This window comes from Rutidosis leptorrhynchoides, chromosome 6, assembly GCF_046630445.1.
Source record: "Rutidosis leptorrhynchoides isolate AG116_Rl617_1_P2 chromosome 6, CSIRO_AGI_Rlap_v1, whole genome shotgun sequence".
In the NCBI taxonomy this organism is placed as follows: Eukaryota; Viridiplantae; Streptophyta; class Magnoliopsida; order Asterales; family Asteraceae; genus Rutidosis; species Rutidosis leptorrhynchoides.
The window spans coordinates 75,642,105-75,667,573 of record NC_092338.1 but is presented as its reverse complement, the minus strand read 5'-3'; the positions used below and the strand labels follow the sequence as shown (position 1 = coordinate 75,667,573).

The 25,469-nt window shown below is 30.9% G+C and overlaps 1 protein-coding gene across 1 annotated transcript; it reads right to left on the bottom strand.

Moving 5' to 3' along the window:
• Positions 1–20,207: 20,207 nt before the first annotated feature.
• On the bottom strand, positions 20,208–20,900 carry LOC139853773 (ethylene-responsive transcription factor ERF039-like). The gene has a single exon (XM_071843133.1). It carries the CDS (start codon positions 20,898–20,900, stop codon positions 20,208–20,210), a length of 693 nt encoding a protein of 230 aa, XP_071699234.1.
• Between the last annotated feature and the right edge of the window lie 4,569 nt (positions 20,901–25,469).

The window sequence follows — 25,469 nt, the reverse complement described above, 5'->3', positions numbered from 1 at the left end:
AACGGCATCGGCCTTGATCCACTCCGGTGTGGCCTGTTTTCGGACGTGGATGAACCATCTAAGAATTTCAGAACATCAAACCCATTACAGTGAGTTGTAAATAGCGTTTTCCAGTGGGAGTAATTTAGTTTTGTGAGATCGAGTTTAATAGGTATGATGTGGTGAACGGAAGTAACCGTGTAGATTTTATCATAATTAGCAACCATGGTGAAGAAAAAAGGGTTGCAGGTTGATCGAGAAAGGAGGCAGGAGGCTTTTTTTTTTTTTTTGGGCGATGAAAAAGAAATTAGGGTTGGGGATACAGCTGGCTTGATACCATGTTACAGATCATAATATGCTGTGTGTATATTCGTCCATTGCATTACAATAGAAGCGGCATTATATAGCCATGACACCCTACACAAAGACTAGGGCTTGGCCCAACATACATGACACAATAATAATATTAAGCCCAATAGTCTAGTAGTCTAACAAAATGGAACACCAACAATAAATTTCACATTTGATAATAACTAGATATATTTCGGATCACGCGTTACGACGGTTGCATTTGAATATACGTTCTCTCTGGTACATGTTTGTACTGTCAAACGATATTTATGTACAAAATGCTTATGTATGTTTACACAATTAATATTATCAGAATAAGTTCGCAAAATAGCAATGCGTATAGACATAGCTTATGTTATCTAGTCTATCGTCTACTACTTATTAAATACATAACTATTTTTTTCAATTTCTGAAAGTAACATTTTTTTAATGATTCTTTCTCTTCTTTATTTCTATCACAACCAAATATACATAATAGTTCCACTTTGTTTTATATGAAAAAGTATAAATTGGTATGCTCATTTTATGATTCTCTTAATCATTGTAACTATTAATAATGAGGAGTGATATCTACACAATCATTTTGTATCTATACACAACTTAAAAATAAAAGTGAAATATCAGTATTTTATAAATTTACGATCTTACACAAAATCTTTTCGTTCTCGGTGGAAAAATACGTGAATTGTACAATGATTTTTTGAATAAAAGTGTAACTCGCGAGTTTAATTCTATAGAAGTTATTACTCATTTCAACAAGATAAGGGTATTCAGTGGAGTGATCATGTATAATTAATATTATAATAATTATATTTTCATGTTCGTAGGTGTGAGGACCTGTCAAGTACCCTTAACGGCTCCGTCACTTGGTCCCACAACTTGATCATAACTCTAAATGAATTTAATAAATAACATTGCATTCTTTATTTAAAAATGATTTCCTATAAAGAAACATGTCATAAATGTAAGTTTAGAAATCCCAACATAAGTAATTAACCAAAAGTTGACCAAAATCAAGTCAACAAACACCCACAATTTAATGTAACCAAAACAGAATGCAAGTTTAATGTTTAACAAAAGCTGTCAACATGTATGCAGACTCTCTAAGCACAGCGGAAGCAATCAATCAAGTACCTGAAAAACATGCGAGTAAACTGTCAACAAAAATGTTGAGTGAATTATAGATTTAAATAACATATAAGCTTTAGACCACAAGATTTCATATGTTAGAAAACATGAAAATATTATTCATTAACCCGTGAGCCACCTGGTAACTACTTAACCATTCCTTACCCTGAACATATAACAATATACACTAAACAGGTGTATCTTAAAAAAAATACGAAGTACTAATACATTTCGTTTATAAATTGTTCGCGACTAGCACGAAATGAGGCTGTCAAGCCCGATAAATCTATCCTTAGAATTCGCGTTCACCAGTAGAAATCAGTGATTACAATTACCAGATTATGGAATATTTTCGTTAAACTCACAATGAATAACTTAAATAAATTTTCACTTGTGTCTAAAATGTAAAACAAAAGCTGCAAGTAATCTCATCCCAAATATACTTTAAAATAATATGAAAAACGGGACTATAACTCACCTTAAGCAAACGAAGCAAAAAGGAAACAGATATGCGAATAACAAAGGTAAATGATCAAGAATGATCACAACTCAGACCTAAAAATAAAGCAGATCGATATAAATAACTAACTTATGTCAAGTCTTAGTATGTTAACCATAGTACTTGTTGTATTAAAGCAAAGAACATCAATCGGTATAATTCGGTATGATCAGAACAACGTATAACGCGTACTTTCCATTTTTAGTAAGTTTTCATTTTTGGAAAATTTCTATTTTTTGACAACATAAGTATTTAATTAATTAATTAAATATTATTCATATCATAAGTTTAATTAATTGATAATGAATTATTAATCATAATATAAGTATTTTAAATAAATTATGAAATGTTACACATATCATAAGTATTTTGTTATAATTATTAAACTATAAGTATTTAATAATTAATTTGTGTCATAAGTAATTGATAACTAAGTCTTATAATAAATAAATAAATAATTAATCTTTGTTATAAGTCTTGATATAATAATCTTGTATAATAAGTTTTATACTCAACATAAGTCTTCGATTAATAATAATTGTGTTATTAAATCATAAGTTTAATTATAGAAATAATTAAATCATAATATAAATATTAAATGATATAATAAATATATATCATAAGTATTAATTGACAATAATTACTTTTATAACCTACGTAATTTAATAATAATGAAAATCATTATTCATATAACTTAAGTTCAATTTCATTATCATAAGTTTCATTAAAACTTCATTGGGTCATATTTTGAGCCTAGGGTGTCGGTTTTTTACGAGTCTTATATATATCCTCGTCTAACAAACCATCTCGACACGTTAGGATGGTCAAGAACATCCCAATTCAGTCCTAAAAGTCTTGATGAACAGCCATAAACCAAGCATCACTTTAATCCGTTTCAAAAACTTGTTTTAGTCATTCCGGGTGATCCGTATCTCGGATTTTGATGACTCGAACATGAAAGTTCATCTAATCATCAATCTTAATCCAATGGTACATCCCAAAATCTTAGATTATGGTCCCAAAGTCGGACCAAAACCTGGTTTCATAAGTTTGTTCATTTCAATCTTTACAAAACCCTAAATCAAGCATAGATTTTGATCCGTAACTCGAAACGAGATGAATCCAAAGCCTAAAATTATGTACTCAATGAGAGGAACACACCGAGACACTTTAATTTATCAAAAACCTATGTTATATTTACTGAAATCGTCAGTTTAGCTGTTGTCCAAAATTGATCAAACCGAAAACATACAAATTCATGTATTTCTAAGCAATTAAACATCACCACAATCAAATACAATCAAAATCAGCAAAAATAAAAGAAATTGAAAGATCTAGAGTTCATGTTCATACCCAAATCAAAAATTGAAAGGTAGAGATGATAAGAGCTCGATTAGTAGATTCCGTTTATGCTAAAAGCCCTTTGATTCAAGCAAAATTAGATGATGAAATGATGATGATGGTGGTGGTGAGTAGGTGACGGCCAAAAGAGAGAAAAAAGGAGGAGAAGAAAAATGAAATGTATTTTTAGGTTTAGGTTTCAAGTAGTGTAAAATGTAAGTACCAAAATAATTAGCAAATTGACAAAACAACCCCTTGGCAATGGGTGGGGTGTTTTCAGCCGAAACAAAGGAAGGGACGTGGCACGAATATCAATTAACAGAAGTTAAATATAAACGCAAAAGAATAACGGAAAAAGACAACGGAAAAAGCAGGGTCGTCACGGTAGGGACTTAAATTGTATATTCAAATCACTTACATATTTATTGCTAAACAGCACCGCTCCATTAGTAGTGCGTCGCAGCTCTGTTTCAAATATTATTTGTTGCGTCTAGTTTGTAAAACTATTTTTAGTTAAACAGTGACGACGGTGAAACCTATCTTGCCGCAAACATAAAGATTAATCTTTTTAAATTTTTTGGTGGGTTTGATTTGGTGAGTTTTTTTCTTAAAAAGAGATATTACATTTTATATTTCTAAATGTACCTTTTATACTCCTGAAAAAATATACTTAATACCCAAATGTTGTTTTGAAATTTGTTTTCTTACCTAAACGACCAAAATTCATGTGCCATATAGTATATAAGTAAAAAATAAATAAATGCTAAGAAAGTTTGAACCAATATCGAATAACTTAAAACTTGAAAAAATGTGATGATTATTCATGACCACATTTTTTTGCGCATGAATATGGTATGGACTTTATTATTGCTACTAGTCGCTTTTGTATCACGAGATTTCTAATGTTGTTACTTGAACATAAAGACAATCATGAGCTACATTTTTTAGCTAGCAATAGAGAGACCGAAAGTGACAATATACGGGCAATATATGGACAACATATGGAGGACGATATGGATGGCATTAGGTAGGGGTGTGCACCATATGTTTTGAAACCGAATAATCCGAATATCGAATCGAATCCAAATCAAAAATAACTAAACCGAATTTTTTAAACGGTTTTTGGATCGATTGAAACCGAAACCGAAACCGAATTCGTAATTTGGTTTTTTGGTTTGGTTTTTGATTTTGAAAATTTTAAATTTAGTTAAACGAAAACCGAATTCAAATTAATAACATATTAAAACATATTTATATTTATAATATTTATATTTAATGTATTATTTTATTTCTATTAAACAATAAAAATGTTATTTATATTATATATACGTATCATTTATAATGACTTGAAGATGTAAGACTGATAGTGCTCCAAATGAACATATAATTAGGCACAATATCATTCCAATATGTAAAGCTTTTAGTTACAATTGTTCTATTTTTAAGTTGTAATCATTTAAATAAATAAATGCGAAGACGAAACACGAAGATTAAAGAATTGAAGAAAAAGTACCACTAAAACTGAAAAAGGGTCCTTAAAGCCATAGTGCACTCAAAAGCGTCCTAAAAAGCGAGTTAAAAGACTTGCGTGGATTTTGGGACTTAAGGAAAATAATTTTTTGTGCAAATTACAAATTGCGAAATGCAAATTACAAGATATCTACGCGTACGAAAGGACGTTCGAAAATCCGGAACCGAGACATAAACCGAGCATCAACGCGCAAGACAACGGACCTAAAATTACGAGTCAACTATGCACAAGAATATAATATAATATATATATATATATAATTAATATAAATTATATATATTATATATATATATTAAAAAATTACGTCGACAAAGAAGACAACAAAAGATGTTAGCTGTCACAGGCGGCCATGCGATCGCATGGCCATGAAGCACTAATTCCATGCGATCGCATGGCTAAGGAAAGTTGGCCAGGTCTATAAATTGCAAGAATTCTGAACGAGAGAAACACACCAAAATAATATATACTCCCTCTGTATAATATATATTTTATATATATATATATATATATATATATATATATATATATATATATATATATATATATATATATATATATATATATATATATATATATAATATAAATTAGTTTAGTTTTATATTAGTTTAGATTAGGTAATGTAACGGTCATTTACGGCTTTTAAAGCCGAAGTTCTGTCCGTGTAACGCTACGCGATTAATAATCACTGTAAGCTATGTTCTTCCTTTTTAAATTTATGTCTCGTAACTAAGTTATTATTATGCTTATTTAAGCCGAAGTAATCATGATGTTGGACTAAATATTAAGACGGAGTTATTGGGCTTTGGACCATAATTGGGGTTTGGACAAAAGACCGACACTTGTGGAAATTGGACTATGGGCTATTAATGGGCTTTATATTTGTTTAACTGAATGATAGTTCGTTAATTTAATATAGAGATTTACAATTTGACGTATTTATAAATAACCACATACACTCGATCGGACACGATGGGCGGGATATTTATAAATACTAATAATTGTTCATTTGACCGGACACGGGGATGGATTAATAGTCAATGGACTCATTAAAACAGGGGTGAATTACATACAAGGAAAATTGGTGTAATTGTTAATAAAGTAGTAGAACCTTGGATTACACACAGTCGATAACCTGGTGTAATCATTAACAAAGTATTAAGACCTTATTACAGTTTAAGTCCCCAATTAGTTGGAATATTTGACTTCGGGTATAAGGGTAATTTGACGAGGACACTCGCACTTTATATTTATGACCGATGGACTGTTATGGACAAAAACCAGATGGACTTATCAAATAATCCAGGACAAAGAACAATTAACCAAGGGTAATAAATTAAAATCAAAACGTCAAACATCATGAGTACGGAAGTTTAAATAAGCATAATATATTTTATTTTATATTTCCTCGTACTTTTATTTATTGTCATTTTAATTATTGTTATTTATTTTATCGTTAGTTAAATATCGTCATTTACTTTACGCTTCGCTTAAAATATAAAATCGATAAACCAGTCATTAAACGGTAAAACCCCCCTTTTATAATAATAATAATAATAATAATAATAATTGTAATATATATATATTTATATTTTGTAAAAATATAGTTATATAAAAATATAGTGTAAAATAAGCCGTCTCCCTGTGGAACGAACCGGACTTACTAAAAATTATACTACTCTACGATTAGGTACACTGCCTATAGTGTTGTAGCAAGGTTTATGTATATCTCATTTGTAAATAAATTATATAAAACTTGTGTAATATTTCGTCATATTTCGTAGTAAAATATAGTAGTATTTCGTATACTACCTCGCACACATCAAGTATTTTTGGCGCAGCTGCCGGGGACTCGGCGAAACGCTCTATTTTTAATTTATATTAGTAAAAATATAATTAATAATATATATATATATATATATATATATATATATATATATATATATATATATATATATATATATATATATATATATATATATATATATATATATATATATATATATATATATATATATATAATTAAATTGGGCCGAGTCTGTTAAAAGCCCAAAACATTTCTGGATTTTCTGCCCATGCGACTGCATGAGCAGGATGCTCTAAAACCATGCGGTCGCATGGAGTGACCTGACAGACCTGATCCTTAAACGCATTTAATACGGTAGCATTTTATTAATTATTATTATTATTATTAGGGTTTTAATTAATTAATATATTTGATAGTTTTATTATTATTTGTAATTTCAAGTTTTATTTATTTGTATTAATTATATAGATTAATATTTTTATATATTAATAATAATATAAAAATAATATTTTTATATAAAATTTTATCTTTATCATTTTTCTTTTATATCCTTTTGTATCTTTTTAATCGTCTAGTTTATAATTTTTAATTTTATCGTTTCGTAATTATAGTTTTGCCGATTTCCTTTAGAATTTTTAGATTTAGTCGCAACTTTTAGTTTTAAGTTTTTAGATTGTTTTTCGACGCAATTTTTCATTTCTACGCTCTAGTTTTTAGGACATAGAATTTCTTTAAATTTCGACGAAAAAATTATTTTAAGCGATTAAATTAATAGACAACTAAAATTTTCTGGTTTGTAGTAATAGTTGGATTTGTTAGTGGCGAGTTGTGGGCTTCCAATTTAAAGGGTCCTGGCTACCTGCTGCATCTATTGGCTATTCGAAACGTGGGCAAAAGCAGAAAAGTCTATTAATTTGATAACTTATATAATTTTTAGTTTAATAGCTAATAGAATAATTAGTAAATGCACCACATTGTAGCTAAAATTTGGTAATAAGCGCATTATGGAAAATTTCGAGAATATTTTGGAAACTCTTTCTGATTTCCAAAATCAATTAAATCAATATTCTCAAACGAGTGTTGATGAAAATTCGTTCGGTCAATCTTGGATCACGAATGACGAAACAATAACTGGTTGTGAAATCTGTGGAGATTATCACTCAACATGGGAATGTTATTATTATGTTCCTATAGAAAATTATGCACCCATAGAACCTGAATGGAACGATTATGAAAATTCAAATTGAGATTATTCCCAAAAATATATCCAAACTCAACAACCAGAGGACGAGGAAAATTATGTGTCTGAAAATTTATTAGATTATATGAAAATCAAACTCGAAGAATTTGACGCTCAAAATGAACAAATGAGAGAGTTTGCAAATTGGCAAGCTGAAACTCTATCAGACTACACACTTGTTGATCTGAGGATTCGTGTGCAAGAAAATCTCATATCATCGAATTTTGATGAATTCGAGAGCTCCGAAATCACCAATTATCCCGATGATACTTTTTATTCAGTTTTACCAAATTCACAACATACCAACACATTAGTCTCTACCGACAAAATCATCGATCCATCATTGGATGAAGAAGAAGTAAGGGTGACGAATTGGTACTATTGGGAAAACGATAACGTTGAAAATCTTACCCCCGAGACCAAAGTGGTGGGACCGATAAAGACCGTTAATGAAGAAGAATTTGCTTCGATCCCGAAATTCACAATTCCACAACTTTACAACCCAATATTCTCAATAAATGTGTCACACCCCCAAATAGGGACTGGGGTATTTGTGACTAATTATATCAATTCACAGTTGTATAAACGAGAACGACTCTATATGAGACGTTTTATTTGAGTTTTGCAGCGGAAGATAAATAGATTACATTGTATTTAATAAACAACGCATTAAATGTCTTTAACTGATATGATATGTAATGAAGACTCCAAGCATAGCAAGCAATCATCATCAATTTAGCAAGTGTAAGTCTTTCAAATTATCCATGAATGACTCTTTGAAATGTTGCTTTCAATTAGAAAATACACAGCGGAAGCATTATATAGAACCTGAGAATAAACATGCTAAAGAGTGTCAACCAAAAGGTTGGTGAGTTCATAGGTTTATCATAAATATGATTTCAATAATAGTGTTAGACCACAAGATTTAATAAAGTTGATATAGAAATACCAATCTAAAAGTAATGCTGAGTTTGTAATATCGCGACTAAACAAAAGTTACCCCGTGACACTTGTTATTCGTGTCGTTAAATCATTATTATGTAGTCAAAGACCAGCGGTCAACTGACTAGAGACGTCACTCTCAGTAGCGCTGCTCACAATAACTAAGTTTGCATCTTATACCTCAGCAATTAACGATATTACGATGGGGATTTAGCATGACAAAGCACGTATATAGCATAAAAGTTTGAGTACTTGTGTCTAAACGTAAAACAGTTATAAAAGTTGCGCATGTATTCTCAACCCAAAAATATATAAAAAAGGGAGCTATGAAAACTCACGATACTGTATTTCGTATTTTACGAGTATGATGGCACTGAACAAATGTAGGGTTGTCCTCGGATTCACGAACCTATATCAAGTATATATATTAACACATAGACTCGTAATCGAATAAGTTTATATATATATTTTCATTAGTTATGCCACTTTTATATTAGTAACATATAAGTTTCTTATATTCATTTTATATATTCTAAATGGTTAAGAATATAAATTTTATTATGTTATCTGTAATTATATGTATATATATCATTTGTTTGTAAAAATAGTAATTATAATAATACTTAAAAGAATATTTGTAAAGATAATAATAATACTCAATATTAATAATAACGATAATAATGTTTATGATTTCATTAATGATAAATGATATTAATAATAATAAGACTTGTAACAATAATAATAATGATAACAGTTTTAATACAAATGAAAAGTTTAATAATAACAATAATTAAAATTAAAATTTTTGGTAACAATACTTAATAATGATAATCATATTAATACTAATTAATAATATTACTAATAATAATAGTAATGATAATAATGATAGTATTAATTATAAATAGATCAATAATACTAATATTATAAAATGATACCAATACTAATATTAATGAAAATAATAATAAATGGTAACTAATACTTTTATTAGTACTAATAATAATAATAATAACAACTTTAATACTAGTAATAATAACAATAACTAATAGTAACAATAATAATAATAACAATAAATAATAATAATAATAATAATAATAATAATAATAATAATAATAATAATAATAATAATAATAATAATAATAATAATAATAATAATAAAGATGAAAAACTACCTTAGAAGCCCTTCACAAAAAAAATGCCCAAGACGGGGCTTGAACCCGAGACCTCTCGCTCACTCGCTAAGACCCTTAACCCATGAGCTGCTGCTTATTTTTCTAATTTATATTAGAGTTTAATTGTATTTATATTATTTCTTTTTTTTCCACTTCTTCTTCTTCTAAAACTGTCGACCAGAGATCTTCCAATACCAAACGAATTTATGATATCACTTAGGACTTGTAATTAAACATAGAACTAGAAATGGGTGTTCTTAATTAGCAAAAACAAATTGAAAAAAAAAATATAGAGAAAACAAGGCTGCTGTGCAGTCGCTGTTTCTTAAAAAAAAAAAAGAATTTGATTTTCGATTTTTGCAACGTTATAGAGAAAGATTATAATACGAAATTTGTTTTAAATCGTTCCTAGAACCTTTATGAATCATCAATTGAACCAAAAACTTCAACATGACTTCGAATTTCATGATGAACATTGAGTTGACTTTTTGAAATTAAAACGTTGACTCGAAAATTAAAGATCGATAGGACGAATTGGGATTTGAAAATTTGCAGATAGTTTGAGTAGGTGATTCCTAACAACTCTGTAATTTTAGATTTTGAGGATTGATACAAAATCGAGGTTTTGATAAAATGAATATATAACAGAGGTATATATCGAAGAAAAAAAATATATTTGTGTGTTTGATTCAACAATGCAGTAGGAGATATATACAATATGTGTAAGTGAACGTTTCATTTAATCACAATGATTGATTTAAAGTTGTAGTGGAGATCATGGTCGACCAAAACAAAATTTTAACCAGTACAGGAAATAAAAAAAATCACGTTCTATAAAGGATAAAGCAGATAAATAAAAAAAAGTGGAATGCAGTTATGGATCACAATCAGAAAAATAAAAAAATAAAAGTTGGATCACGATCAATATAAAAATTTAAAAGTAATCACGTTATAAAAAAAATAATAAACAGATTACCTAATTTAGGTATATGTTTGATTCTTTTAATTTATTTAATATTAATAATTGTATTAATAAAATTTTTAATAATAATAATAATAACAATAATAATATTAATGTTATTATTGATAAATAATAAAAATAATGATAATATTAATATGACAATATTAATAATAAAAATGATAATTTATATTATAATTAATAATAATTATATTAATAATAATAATAATACTTCTAGTATTATTGATAATAATAATAATAATGTAAATAGTAAGAATAATGATATTTTATAATAATATTAATAATAATATCATTAACAATAATAATAATAATAATAATAGATAAAGATCATAATAATAATGATAATTATAATTATAAAAATGATAATATTATTAGTATTAATGATAATAATAATAATTTAATTCTCAATCATAATAATAATAATGATACTAATACTATTAATATTGATAGCAATATTAATATAATAAAATTAATTATGTGTATCAAATTTCATATCAATATATTATTATTGAAAATAATAATATTGATAATGTTAAGATTTATAATAATAATGAAGGTAATACTAATTGTAAATGATTATGATGAGTGATAATAATAATATTAATATAACAATTTAATATTAATACATAATTATTTACAAATAATAGTTCGTGAATCGTCGGAATTAGTCGAGGTTAAATGAAATCATATAAGAATTAGGTTTAAATTTAGTCGAAAATTTCCGGGTTGTCACAAAACGTGTCATCTACCGAAGATGAACTACGAGCTGTAATAGATATTGACACCTCGGATTTCACCCAATTATGTAATAGAGGTGAAAACTTTGATCCCGAGAATGAACAGAAAGAAATGTTAGGAATTGTCCACCCTATAGAAATACGTATGTCGGTGTATAACGATCCATTTGACCAAGAACCAGAAAAGAGACATATCCATTTACTAAAAGCTACATTTAAAAAAGAATTAAGTAGTGAAGATCGGGTGAGTCTAAACTTTAAACTCATTGATATATTATATACCACCCGAGATGTAAATAACTGGCTCACTATTTTAATTCTTGGAACTTATTCTACTGACTTCACATGTCGTCAGCTAAGTATGGGGAAGTCTAACCCCACTTAACGTTAAATTAAGGGTTCGGGTTAGTGCATAACTCGTTAAAAAATGCATGATAAATTAGGGTAAAAAAAACGTATTTTCATAGATTAGCAAACAGTTCAGAAAAGCAACCATTTAAAAAAAAAGTGTGATAAAACAACAAAAGGAATGAACTATGAGGCGTGCCATCTATCATTTGACGAGCTTAGTAATTACAAACTGGGTATTTTTAATCACTTTTCTACACTAATCACCCTCATGAATTTATAATTATAGTCTGATTTCATGCAAATGAGGGCATTGCATGATCTCAAGTGTGAGAATATATATATATATATATATATATATATATATATATATATATATATATATATATATATATATATATATATATATATATATATAAATAATAGGGTTATAAATTCTCACGGGTTTGCACTTGGTTTATTTGCCAAATTTTGTGAAAATTTGAAAAAATTTCAACTAAATGAATTCAAAATCATGTTTATACATATTTATGAACGATAAAAACTAGGTGTTAATACCGAAATTATCGTTACCTCGGAAAGGACATAAATTGAGAAACAACCTAAAATGCTTGAATTCATTTAAAATGGAAAAGAGGAGAATAAAAAGGCAAAGAAAGAAATAAATAAAAGTCAAGTGTGGGGAGAATGTACCAAGTTATTCAATTAAAAACTATCTATCACATGTTTCTGTAAAGTTATTGCAGGTGCTTTTGTTTTGAACTAAATTAACTGTTTTACCCGATGAAAGAAAAGAAAAGATGGATCTACACGATGAATCAATTCCATCATTAAAAGGAAGTAAAGTCTTTCGAGAAAGAAATGTGCTTCTTAATTTAGGTCAGGAAGTTGTCGTCCAGACCAGTTGTAGAGTCTACGAAAAACCTTGAAAAGTTTTCTCGAAAATCAGCTGGAAATCCACAGACCTCAGCATCAAACAGGGTCGCCAAGTGGTCAGACTTATCCTAACCATGAGAGGATCTGTCTCGTAAAATGGGAAGGGCGCCGTGCAAATTAGCCTGATAAGACTAATGAATCAGACCCCCAGAAAGGATAATTTCCTTCAAGATCAAAAATCAGCTTTTAAGACTGATATTACTCAATTCTTGAGATTGACTTTAAAGATTGAGAATTACAAACTCATGGAATTCGATGATATCTAAACTCGAGCTTGAACGAGAAAATATTTTGATCAAATTAAAACCGATTTGTTTTCTGAAAACTATTTTCAATGCGTTCATTACCATTGAACGTAAAATCCTAGGAATTCACCTGGAATTCATTAGGTCACCTGAACCAAATCGGGTATCAACCGTAAGAACGATGGTTGCGTAGCATGGTCGAAAAAAAGACCTTGTGCCAGATCGAAAAATTATAGGGTGATCTTTACTATTACTCCTACAAAGGATAGTAATTGCATCCGACACGATATAGACCATAATCAAAAGCATGTCATTAGACATTGCCTTAACAGTTGCTTGTTCAACGCTTTCCTTTACAACCGGACGGTAGTTTACTGAAAGGTAATATACGGAGCAAGTATACTGGACGTGTTGCTTTCCTAATACAAGGTTAGCAAGTGGGTAACACAAAACTGCAAAGTTTTGAGCTAAAATTTTCAAATATGAAACCCACAAAACCCACAAAAACATTTTGCAAACACCGGTGAAGGGTTATTTTGGAAAACTTATCTAGGGCAAAAGCTAGAATGAATTTTCAAAAGATTAAATGTTTTCATAAAGATCCAATTTCCTTAAAGGATCTAAATTTTCATAGTCATGTGGGACTGTAAACCACAATGTTACTATCATTGTGTATACCGATGTATCAAAATCACTGATGTATAAAGTGTGAGAATAAAAAAAAATGATTTGAGTGAAGTGTGATTTAATTTTAAGTTATGTATTGCTTGAGGACAAGCAATGCTCAAGTATGGGGATATTTGATAGTGCTCCAAATGAACATATAATTAGGCACAATATCATTCCAATATGTAAAGCTTTTAGTTATAATTGTTCTATTTTTAAGTTGTAATCATTTAAATAAATAAATGCGAAGACGAAACACGAAGATTAAAGAAGTGAAGAAAAAGTGCCACTAAAACTGGAAAAGGGTCCTTAAAGCCATAGTGCACTCAAAAGCGTCCTAAAAAGTGAGTTAAAAGACTTGCGCGAATTTTGGGACTTAAGGAAAATATTTTTTTGTGCAAATTACAAATTGCGAAACGCAAATTACAAGATATCTACGCGTACGAAAGGACGTTCGAAAATTCAAAACCGAGACATAAACCGAGCATCAACGCGCGAGACAACGGACCTAAAATTACGAGTCAACTATGCACACGAATATAATATAATATATATAATTAACATAAATTATATATATATATATATATATATATATACATATTAAAAAATTACGTCGACAGAGAAGAAAACAAAAGATGTTAGTTGTCACAGGCGGCCATGCAATCGCATGGCCAGGAAGCACTAATTCCATGCGATCGCATGGCTAAGGAAAGTTGGTCAGGTCTATAAATTGCACGAATTCTGAACGAGAGAAACACACCAAAATAATATATACTCCCTCTGTATAATATATTTTATATATATATATATATATATATATATATATATATATATATATATATATATGTATATATATATATAATATAAATTAGTTTAGTTTTATATTAGTTTAGATTAGGTAATGTAACTGTCATTTACGGGTTTTAAAGTCGAAGTTCTGTCCGTGTAACGCTACGCGATTAATAATCACTGTAAGCTATGTTCTTCCTTTTTAAATTTATGTCTCGTAACTAAGTTATTATTATGCTTATTTAAGCCGAAGTAATCATGATGTTGGACTAAATATTAAGACGGTGTTATTTGGCTTTGGACCATAATTGGGGTTTGGACAAAAGACCGACACTTATGGAAATTGGACTATAGGCTATTAATGGGCTTTATATTTGTTTAACTGAATGATAGTTCGTTAATTTAATATAGAGATTTATAATTTGACGTATTTATAAATAACCACATACACTCTATCGGATACGATGGGCGGGATATTTATAAATACTAATAATCGTTCATTTGACCGGACACGGGGATGGATTAATAGTCAATGGACTCATTAAAACAGAGTTGAATTACATACAAGGAAAATTGGTGTAATTGTTAATAAAGTATTAGAACCTTGGATTACACACAGTCGATAACCTGGTGTAATCATTAACAAAGTATTAAGACCTTATTACAGTTTAAGTCCCCAATTAGTTGGAATATTTGACTTCGGATATAAGGATAATTTGACGAGGACACTCGCACTTTATATTTATGACCGATGGACTGTTATGGACAAAAACCAGATGGACTTATCAAATAATCCAGGACAAAGAACAATTAACCCAGGGTAATAAATTAAAATCAAAACGTCAAACATCATGAGTACGGAAGTTTAAATAAGCATAATATATTTTATTTTATATTTCCTCGTACTTTTATTTATTGTCATTTTAATTATTGTTATTTATTTTATCGTTAGTTAAATATCGTCATTTACTTTACGCTTCGCTTAAAATATAAAATCGACAAACCAGTAATTAAACGGTAAAACCCCCCTTTTATAATAATAATAATAATAATTGTAATATATATATTTATATTTTGTAAAAATATAGTTATATAAAAATATAGAGTAAAATAAGCCGTCTCCATGTGGAACGAACCGGAGTTACTAAAAATTATACTACTCTACGATTAGGTACACTGCCTATAGTGTTGTAGCAAGGTTTAGGTACACTGCCCATCTGTAAATAAATTATATAAAACTTGTGTAATATTTTGTCATATTTCGTAGTAAAATATAATAGTATTTCGTATACTACCTCGCACACATCAAAGACCTTTAACAAACTTAACTTACCTAACTTAGTAGTAGAATGATATATGTTTTGGTCTTTTAGCATCATAAGCTCTACTTATATTGACTAGAATATATGTAATGTGAATGGTGTAATCCATGTAATTTGTACTATTTTGATGTTTATATGTAAGTAATTATGTTGGTTAGAATTTTAATTTTTAGTGATTTTTGGTTTAACCGAAATCAAACCAAAATAAAATTCAGTTTTCGGTTCATTTTAGTTTTGGTTTTGATATTTTAATTCGGTTTTGGTTTGATTTTTGGTTTTGATTTTATAAGTTTCACAACTGAAAAATTCGAACCGAAAAACTGAAAAACCGAAAACCGAACCCCGATGAACACCCCTAGCATCAGGTCAGGATTGGTAATTTCAAACCTGAACCCGATTAAAAAATCATGTTTCAAACCCAGATTCATACTCGTTGGGTCCTCATTTACTTATTAATTGTCAGGTTATCGGGTTTTTTCACAGGTAAATAGGAATCCTATTTACTTACGAACTCTCGGATTATTGAGCTTTTTCATCCCATTTTTAGTAATTTTCATTTATTATTCACATATATTTTTGTTTCACTAATATTATTAAAATAAGTACTAAGTTTAAGCGACATTATATAATTATCGCACGATAGTATAATTTCACAATGTAGCTTTTATTATTATTATTATTATTATTATTATTATTATTATTATTATTATTATTATTATTATTATTATTATTATTATTATTATTATTATTATTATTATTATTATTATTATTATTATTATTATGGAAATGGAAATTATATTAACTTAAAAGTTTTAAAACTTACAAAAAATTAGTGGGAAGCCTAGAGACAATCTGGGCCCCCACACCTCTAGCAATAGCAAAACCTATCCTAGTAAAAATATGAGCAGCAGCACCGGCACCAATATCTTGCGCCATCGAAATCTTCTGAACCCGCTTTAGCAAAGAAACAGCCTCCTTCTCTAATTCCCCAAGCGAAGAAAATGAGAAAGGAATGAAACCATAACCAATCGCCTGACAGCTAGATTCGTACTTGTCCCGCTTCCGACGAGCCGCATCAACCACAGCACGTCCAGGGACGAAGTTAGAAAGCCCAGACTGTGTCAAAGGAGAAGACCCTGTCAGGTCAACACAAACATCACGACCACGATCCCAGGAATAAAGTAACACATCTGCAGGTCTGAGGGCCCTGTCGTTCCCTCCAGACAACCCAATGTCAACCTCCTTTCTCGCTGAAATCCCAGATCGATAACAAACATCAACAAGGGAATCCCGAACAACATTATGTCGATGCTTAATACCCACCATACCAGCACAAGACACCGCGTGATCCCCGAAAATATCCCCATGAAAAACCCGTGAACAGGCAGAGCATGCCGTCGAGACAGAGAACAAAGGAACACCCAACCGGTAACACAACACACATCGGTAAGTCTTTGCGTTCATCGTCTGACCCAACCCCAAAATAGGGACTGCCCTTAGCCAAGCAGAGGTGTGATCCCCCTGTTGTGATTTCCACAATGCCGATTGTCGTGGAGATAAGGAAAAAGTGGATTCTGCAGAAGCGGTAACCTTTGTGAAATAAACATCTGCCAATTTCTTCATGAGTATTGGGGCAGCGACCTCACTCTGATTACCCAAAAAATCAAACCCAACCGTTTGATTAAACAGACCCAAAGCATCTTCGAAAGCACGACCAAGACCAACAATACCAGCATGTCGTAGGAGCTTGGTCTGCAACCCAGCAGACTGTAATCGAGATGCAAGGAAAGCATAATGACGAACATCTCCCGCAGAATAAACACCAAGCCCTCCAAATGCAAATGGCAAGGTGGCAAGCCGCCACTGCCAATCACCAAACCCAGGCCCTGAAGCAGTAACAATACGCTCCAAGGAAGAACGAAGGGCTCCATCGAAAGCGCGTTGAGCCGCCTCAAATATACTAGGAGGACAAGTACGCAAGGAAAAGTAGAGTTTAGAAACTCCAGTACATGCCCTAAGCAACAACAACTCACACTGAGGATCATCAAGCTTAGCAACCTTATCCATAAGCGCAATGGACTTGGTCACCCTTTGCATCACAAGATCACCAATAAACCCAGGATCGGAACTAGCGGGTGCCCCAAGCAACTTAACACCATTTAAAGGTCGAGCAATTATTATTATTATTATTATTATTATTATTATTATTATTATTGAAATTGAAATCCCCATTGGGTCGGGTATGTGAGTTTGTATCTAAACTCATCCCCACACCTGAACTTGAAAAAATTATAAAATCATCCTTATACCCGACCATAGATCCTAACCCGGCCCAAAAGTATCGAGTTTTGAGTTTACCTATCGGGTACGAGTCTTTTTGCCATCTCTAGATGGGGGTGACATTTTTTGTTTTACATTTTGCTTCACAAAATGTACTTTGATATTTAATAAATAATATAATGGCTCCAGTTTTTTTTTTTAAAGAGTATGTTATTGATGACACTTGTTCAGTCCTCGATCAGTCGTTTTGTTTAACTATTATGAAGTACGAGTACCTTATATACAGATTTAGAATACAATATAAACCAATTTCTTGTGTAAATAAATGATAATAAGGTGTGCCGCGAATAAAACAAATGCGTCTTGGACGTATGGTTCAGTTAGGAAGTTTTCATTTTCGTCTCGGTCAGGTAAAGTCGATCGCTCTGCTCAAGAGAAAGGTAAACTTATTAAACCGAGGTCTTTGAGCAAAAAAGCAAATATAGCTGTGAAGAAGCTCGATTTTTCATGCACGGGTTCGACGATGTTGGCGGCTCCTCGGGCTAGTCTTTTCCCTTTGACTTCGTCGTTCAGTGCTCGTTGTGTAACACCCCATCATGAAGTATTTTTATATTGATTTATTGTAACGTTAAAACTTGTAATTTGTAAGTTTTGTGCACCCCTACGATTATAGTACCTCACTTATACGATTTCGGATTTAGATGAATCAAAAGTGAAATCGTTTGAATGGATATCCAAGAGGTATAAACAGGGAATATCGATTGACATTAAATGTATATCTAACCCTAGTGTTTACTGTTATTCAGTTAACGCACGTACTGATTAACAATAATAATAATAATATATCTTTGACTTAAATAAATATGATTCAAAAGTTCAGACATCTATATTTCAACTAACTACAACTTTCGTGAACAAAGTTTTGTGAGAATCAACTCTTGCTACCGGTTGTATGGCTAGCAGTAATATTTATGAAGCTCCTAACTAGTTATACAACAACAACAACAACAACAACAACAACAACAACAACAAAAAAAACCTAATTCCACAAAGATGGAGTATGAAAGAGGTAAAATATTGACAATCCTCCTCATATCCTAGAATAAAGAGGAGTTATTTTTTCAACCAGAGTGAAACACTCCAAGAGTGGAGAAAGTCGTCCCTCTCAATGTTCTATGGATAGAGAGATTGCTTTCGAATGGACTTTCCGACAATAAGTAGGTTAATTAAAAAATAAATAAAAAGTGAGACGCCATGAAAATGGTAGAATCAAATTTTCATGGGCTTTAAACCTCTATGAAGTTCAATTTAGGTTCTAAGCAATAGTCAAGTCGCCAATAAATCGACGCTTGTTGTTGACTCAATTAATAAAACCATTATGTATAGCTCTCGAAACTAAACTTCAAAAGAAAAAAAAACCTTCTAACTCAACTAGTAATAGAAAATAAATAATTTAATTTTAGTTATGTACAGAGTATAAATTTATAACTGCACTTCCAAGTTAGGCGGATTAAAAACCATAACAGGATAAGCTTGCAAGAGTTTAATATTAATAATAAAATATTAATATTTAATATTAGTATTAATATTAATACTATTATAAATATTAATATTTATATTAATATAAATATTAATATTAATACTAATATTAATGCTAATAAATATTAATATAAATATTAATATTAATACTAATAAAATGTTAATAATAATATAAATACTAATGTTAATATTAATTATTATTCACGAATTTGCTAATGATTCGTTAACGTGTATAGAATGATTGTACATAACAATTACATATTGACTTTATACCGACGATTATTGAATTGTATAATTATTCTGTGCACGTTAGTGAGAACCCTTAAAGCTCGGGTTAACAAAATTCTATTAGGGAGTTTTTATTTAATATAAAAATATATTGCTATAAAAATCCGTCGTAAAATAAGCTGGAAGATAACATAAAACCAGAATGCGCCGGCACAAAAGCAACCGTCTCGCCACCCAAATACCCACCGTCGTGGTCCTCCATCCAAGGCGGCGATGAGTAATAATCCCAACCAGGATCCACAAACACAAAATCATTGTCCACAAAACCATCACCTAATCTCGGTAACTCCACTATTTCACTCAGCTCCTCCGCCGGCGACGGTGATGACGGCGTTGGTGGTTCAACGGCTGTTAAATGGATCATGTTGGCAGCTTTTGTGGCAGCAGTTTGGATGTCACACGGAGAGCATGAAACGGGTCGGGGTAAATGGTCCGAAAGCTCCGGAAAATTAAGCATTGCAGATTTGCCTTTGATTGCAAGTGCGGCTACATCATGTGCACGTGCGGCCATTTCCGGGTCGGAAAATGTGCCGAGCCAGATCCGAGATTTTTTCTTGGGTTCTCGAATTTCGGATACCCATTTTCCCCATGCCCGTTTTCGAACACCTCTATAAACCGGATGTTTAGAGTTGGTTGTGTTGGTCACAATGCTACTACCATCATCTTCATGGTATCTAATGCTTTTGAACCGTTTTCTATTCAGGTCACTAGAATTAGTGCTTTTGGATAATGGGTCGGATATTGTTGTGGTGGTGGATTCGGTTTCCGAGTTAGGAGGTTCGGCCATTTGTGTAAATAGTATGCAAATACTTGATGATATATTGGTTATTGAGCGAGAGGAGAGTGTGGTGTGTATTGAAGTGTTGAATTTGAAGTTTGAAGTGTGAAGTAATCAAAATTCAAAATGAGTATTTATAGACAGATATCAATATAAAAAAATAAAAATACATATACGGAGTATTGACAAAAATATTAAAATATGAATATATAAAATGGGTGATCATGATATGTAAAGATGAGTGACATTCTAGTACCATGCAAAATTTTTGAATGGTTTAATTCACTTTATTTCTACAGAAAATACTCTTTTCATAATAAACTATGTTCGAATGAAACTAGCTTGTAGCTGGAGCGAAAAGCTAGAGCTTATCTTTTAAGTTGAAAGCTTGAACTTATATAGTATATGTGTTTGATAAAATAGTTGGAGCTTATGTATGTAAAATGACATAAAATGACAAAAATAAATAATAAATAATGATTTAGGGCTAATAGCATAATATTACTTCCATAAACTTCTTAGCTTATTTTTCAAAAACTACTTCAACTAGCTTATTTTTTAGAGTTTTTATTTTTTTTTCATAAGCTCTGAAATATTTGTCTGCCAAACAAGACTAAAAGCCGAAGCTTAGGAAAAAAATACGCTTAAGCTCTCATAAGCTCCTAGAAGCTTGAGTGCCAAACACACCCTTAAAGTTATTTTTTAAATATAAATATAATATAATTATTATATGAAGAGTAAGCAAGGGGAGGATTTTTTTTTTGGAAGAATAGGAGAAAATAAATTTTAATTTTTTTTTTAATTTTTTCTAAATTTTTTTCCACAATCATTAAGATTAGTTGAAAATATGAATATTTTAAAAAGACACTTTGTGATAAATGTTACGCTCGAAAAAATAACACTCATTGATAAATGTTATTCTAGATAACATTCATCGTGATTAGGGATGTGAAATGGATGTTCATTCATGGACATCCATCCGATCTGATCCATTTATAATGGATATAGATGATGTAAATGGACGATTAATGGATATGAATATGGGTGGATAATCTAAATATTTCGTGGATCGGATATGGATGACAATTTATCGTACACGGATATATCCATTATCACCCGAAATACATCTATATATACATATATACATACAAATATATATGCATATACATCTACATATCGATTTACATATACATATAACTTACAAAATATAAATATAAATAACAGCGCAAGGGCCCCTTGCCGTTTTATTTTGCAAAATTTGTAAATGTTTGTCGTTTCAAACCCTCGGTCAAAAACATGGCTGCACCACATGCATAAAACTGGCCCTTTTTAAATAAATTGGGCCTTGGCCAAATCACCTTCACACTAGTTCTTTAATTATTAACGAAAATAAGGGTTGTGATAGTCACAATTATTAAATTATTACTAAAATTATTAAAACTTAAATATTTAGATTAGTTTAACTGTGTATTTACTTATATTATAATGTATTTTGCTTAATTAAATTCATAGTTGGCGATAAATTATAATCAAAACATGTGCAACAAATAAAAAACATAAAGATTAAATATTTACATTTGTATAATTAATAGTTGACGTTTTGTGTTCAACTTATAATAATATAAAAATAATGATAAAACCCTTAACCAATTAACACAAACGCCCGGGTAACAATAACCTGATCATTATAGCAACTAGTAAGTATTTAGTCAAGGTTCGTTCCACGGGGAGCAATTAACATGAATATCAAAATACTAGTAATTATCCTAAGTTGATTGGGGGGTTTTGATAAAGTGCTAATTAAACTAATATTAAACTAAGAAAGAGATTAACAAATAAGAGAGAAACGAGTCCACATGATTATTTAACCTTTTGTCATGGATTAACCCAATTCATTCATTACACAACAATGTTCAAACATATAGTTTCATTTCCATTCGTCAACTTCCATAAAACCTCAACAAAATGAAATTCGTTAACTCTTATAGAATCATTTCAAAAGATCAAACTATGTTATGAGTGAAATCACCGAAACATCGATTTTGGATTAAAATTTCTTAAAATCCTTTAATTATTAAAATTCTTTAGGATAACCAAAAACTGCCATATTGAATAAAAGCCAATTGAAAATCAATCCAAACCAAGAACCCAATCCCTTGAAATCTCCAATTTGTTTGTCTAGATCACCAAAGGTGTTGAAGTACAAATTGATTCACTAATCATATCCCTAAGAAAAGCTAGGCAACTTATATAATCAAAGTAAAGCTTTCAATAATCAATGTAATGGATCTTTAACCAAGCACAATAATCATCAACTCATTCAAACACCCAATTCACAGATTAGGGCAAAATCCTAGCATCAAGTTTACAAATCAAGTGAACACAAGTAATCTAAACTATAATCATTGCATAAACAAGAAGTAAATCAAAGAAATAACAATCATTCATCATTACAACTAAAATAGAGAAAAACTACTACCAAAATGGAGAAGAAACACTAGAATGGAGAATGGATGATGGAAATGGAGCTTCAATCTTCATGGAATTGGAGTTTGAAGCTTGAAATTAGCCTTCATCTTGACGGAATCATGATTGGAACCCTTTTAGGGCTCCAAAACGACCTAAGGGTGCAGCTCTCTCAACTAAAAACCCTAAAAATCATTTGAATTATCGAGTTGAGTTTCTGGCTGAAAATAGGCCTGGAACGACGTTCCAGAAGGTGGAACGATGTTCCATAATGTGGAACCACGTTCCTGAAAGTGCCCAGAAAGTCTGAAAATTTTCTGACTTTGATTTCTCATTTTCTAGTGCTGCGGAACGACGTTCTGGTCATTTGGAACGCCGTTCTTGGTTGAAACTTGACTTTTTAACCCCAAAACTTCACTTGATTCATTTCTTACGTCAAAATATTGAATCTCATGCACAAATATGATCTTTTGGACCACTTTTTTCCCCCGAAACAACCAAATACCACAAACCCCTCACAAACAATCATAAATCGTATCAAAACGCCAAGAATGTAAGGAGATATTACGAAGATAAATACTTAAAACTTGCTTGTCCTCAAGCAAGCCTTGACCTAACCACATCTTTAAAATATTGACCTACTTTGGCTAATATAACTTGCAACTTCAAGTATGGTCTCTTCACAATTCAATCTTCAAGCACAATCTCTAAACCAATTCAACCTTAACAATTATTCACAAAATTTCAATCATCAAATTCCACATCTTGAACTTTGACTTCCAAGACTTTGACCAACTTTGACCTTCAAGGAATTGTCTTCAAGTCATTTCAACAATCTTCAAATTCAAACTTTCACAAACCACAATCTTCTTCACATCTTCAGCAAACTCCACTCAAAACCATCAATCAAATTCAAGCCTAAACTACATTTCTTTAAGCATCTCAACCAAATATACATAAAAAAAAATACAAACTTGCATCCTAGAAAGGCTTAAGATCAACAATATCTATAAAATTATGATATTTTACCCAAATCAAGTGTAAGTCAAGTTCTTTTTAGTGCAAACCTTTCTAGGAGCATTTTCAACCTCAACAATCTCCATCTCCACCATCAACCTCTACTCATCATCATCAAATCAAGAAATTACCCACAAGCTTCACTTTGGTGAAATGGAGCGCCAATTTACATGAGTCATCCAAGAAAACGTTTAGCCTTAAGGAAAACGAGGTTTTTAGAAAACCAATTTTGTTTTTAGAAAGGGAAAACAAGTCAAGTTGTTATACAAGACGAGTTTTTCAGAAATTTTATGGTTTCAAAGCTTTGTGCATCCGAAGCCATCCCGGTTTTGGGACAACCGCACGGATAATTATTGCCCTGGTATATCACAAAACTGAACAACCTTCGGGTATTCAAGGCGATGAGACAATAACTATCTTGGGCTCATAAGGCGGTGTGCATACAAGCCCCCCCGTGGTGGGATGACCGCACGGGTAGCTACCTCCCCCATAAACATACTATTCGGTATCAATAGCGATGGGAAAACAACTACCTTGGGTATGAGTTTTCGGTGGGTCTATGGCAAACGATACTTGAAAGACTTTACTTTCAAGCTTTGGTCTCTTTGATACATGACTTAACTTGGAAGACTTTACTTCCAAGCATTGTAAGACTTTACTTCTCATAATGAGAGGATTGGATTCTCCCAAAAGTGTTTAAACACTTAGCTACTTCCCACATAACAAGCTTTTATGCTTATGTTTAGAAAAGGAAGGAAGTAGGAACTACCTTTTCGTTAATGGATAGAACATGGGTGTTGATATCGCTCCATTTATACATGTTTTATCTCGCGATATCTCCCGCACTTTGTTCAGTTTTTGATAATCTTGGAGCCTATTTTGTGTGCAATTGAGCTAAATGGCAATTTGGGGGCTAAGTACTTGATTTGGTGTAAAATTGACCAAATCTTGATCAAAAGTGGCTAAGAAAATGACAAGTGCAGAATTCAGCATCAAAAGCGCCGTTCCTCAACTAAGAGCGCCTCTCCTGTGGAGCAAAAGTGCCGCACCTACATCAAAAGCGACGTTCTTATGCACGTTTTGGCTCCATCTTCC

Coding starts and splice junctions, on each gene's coding strand:
- LOC139853773 (XM_071843133.1), bottom strand. CDS start 20,900: ATGGCCGAACCTCCTAACTCGGAAACCGAATCCACCACCACAACAATA.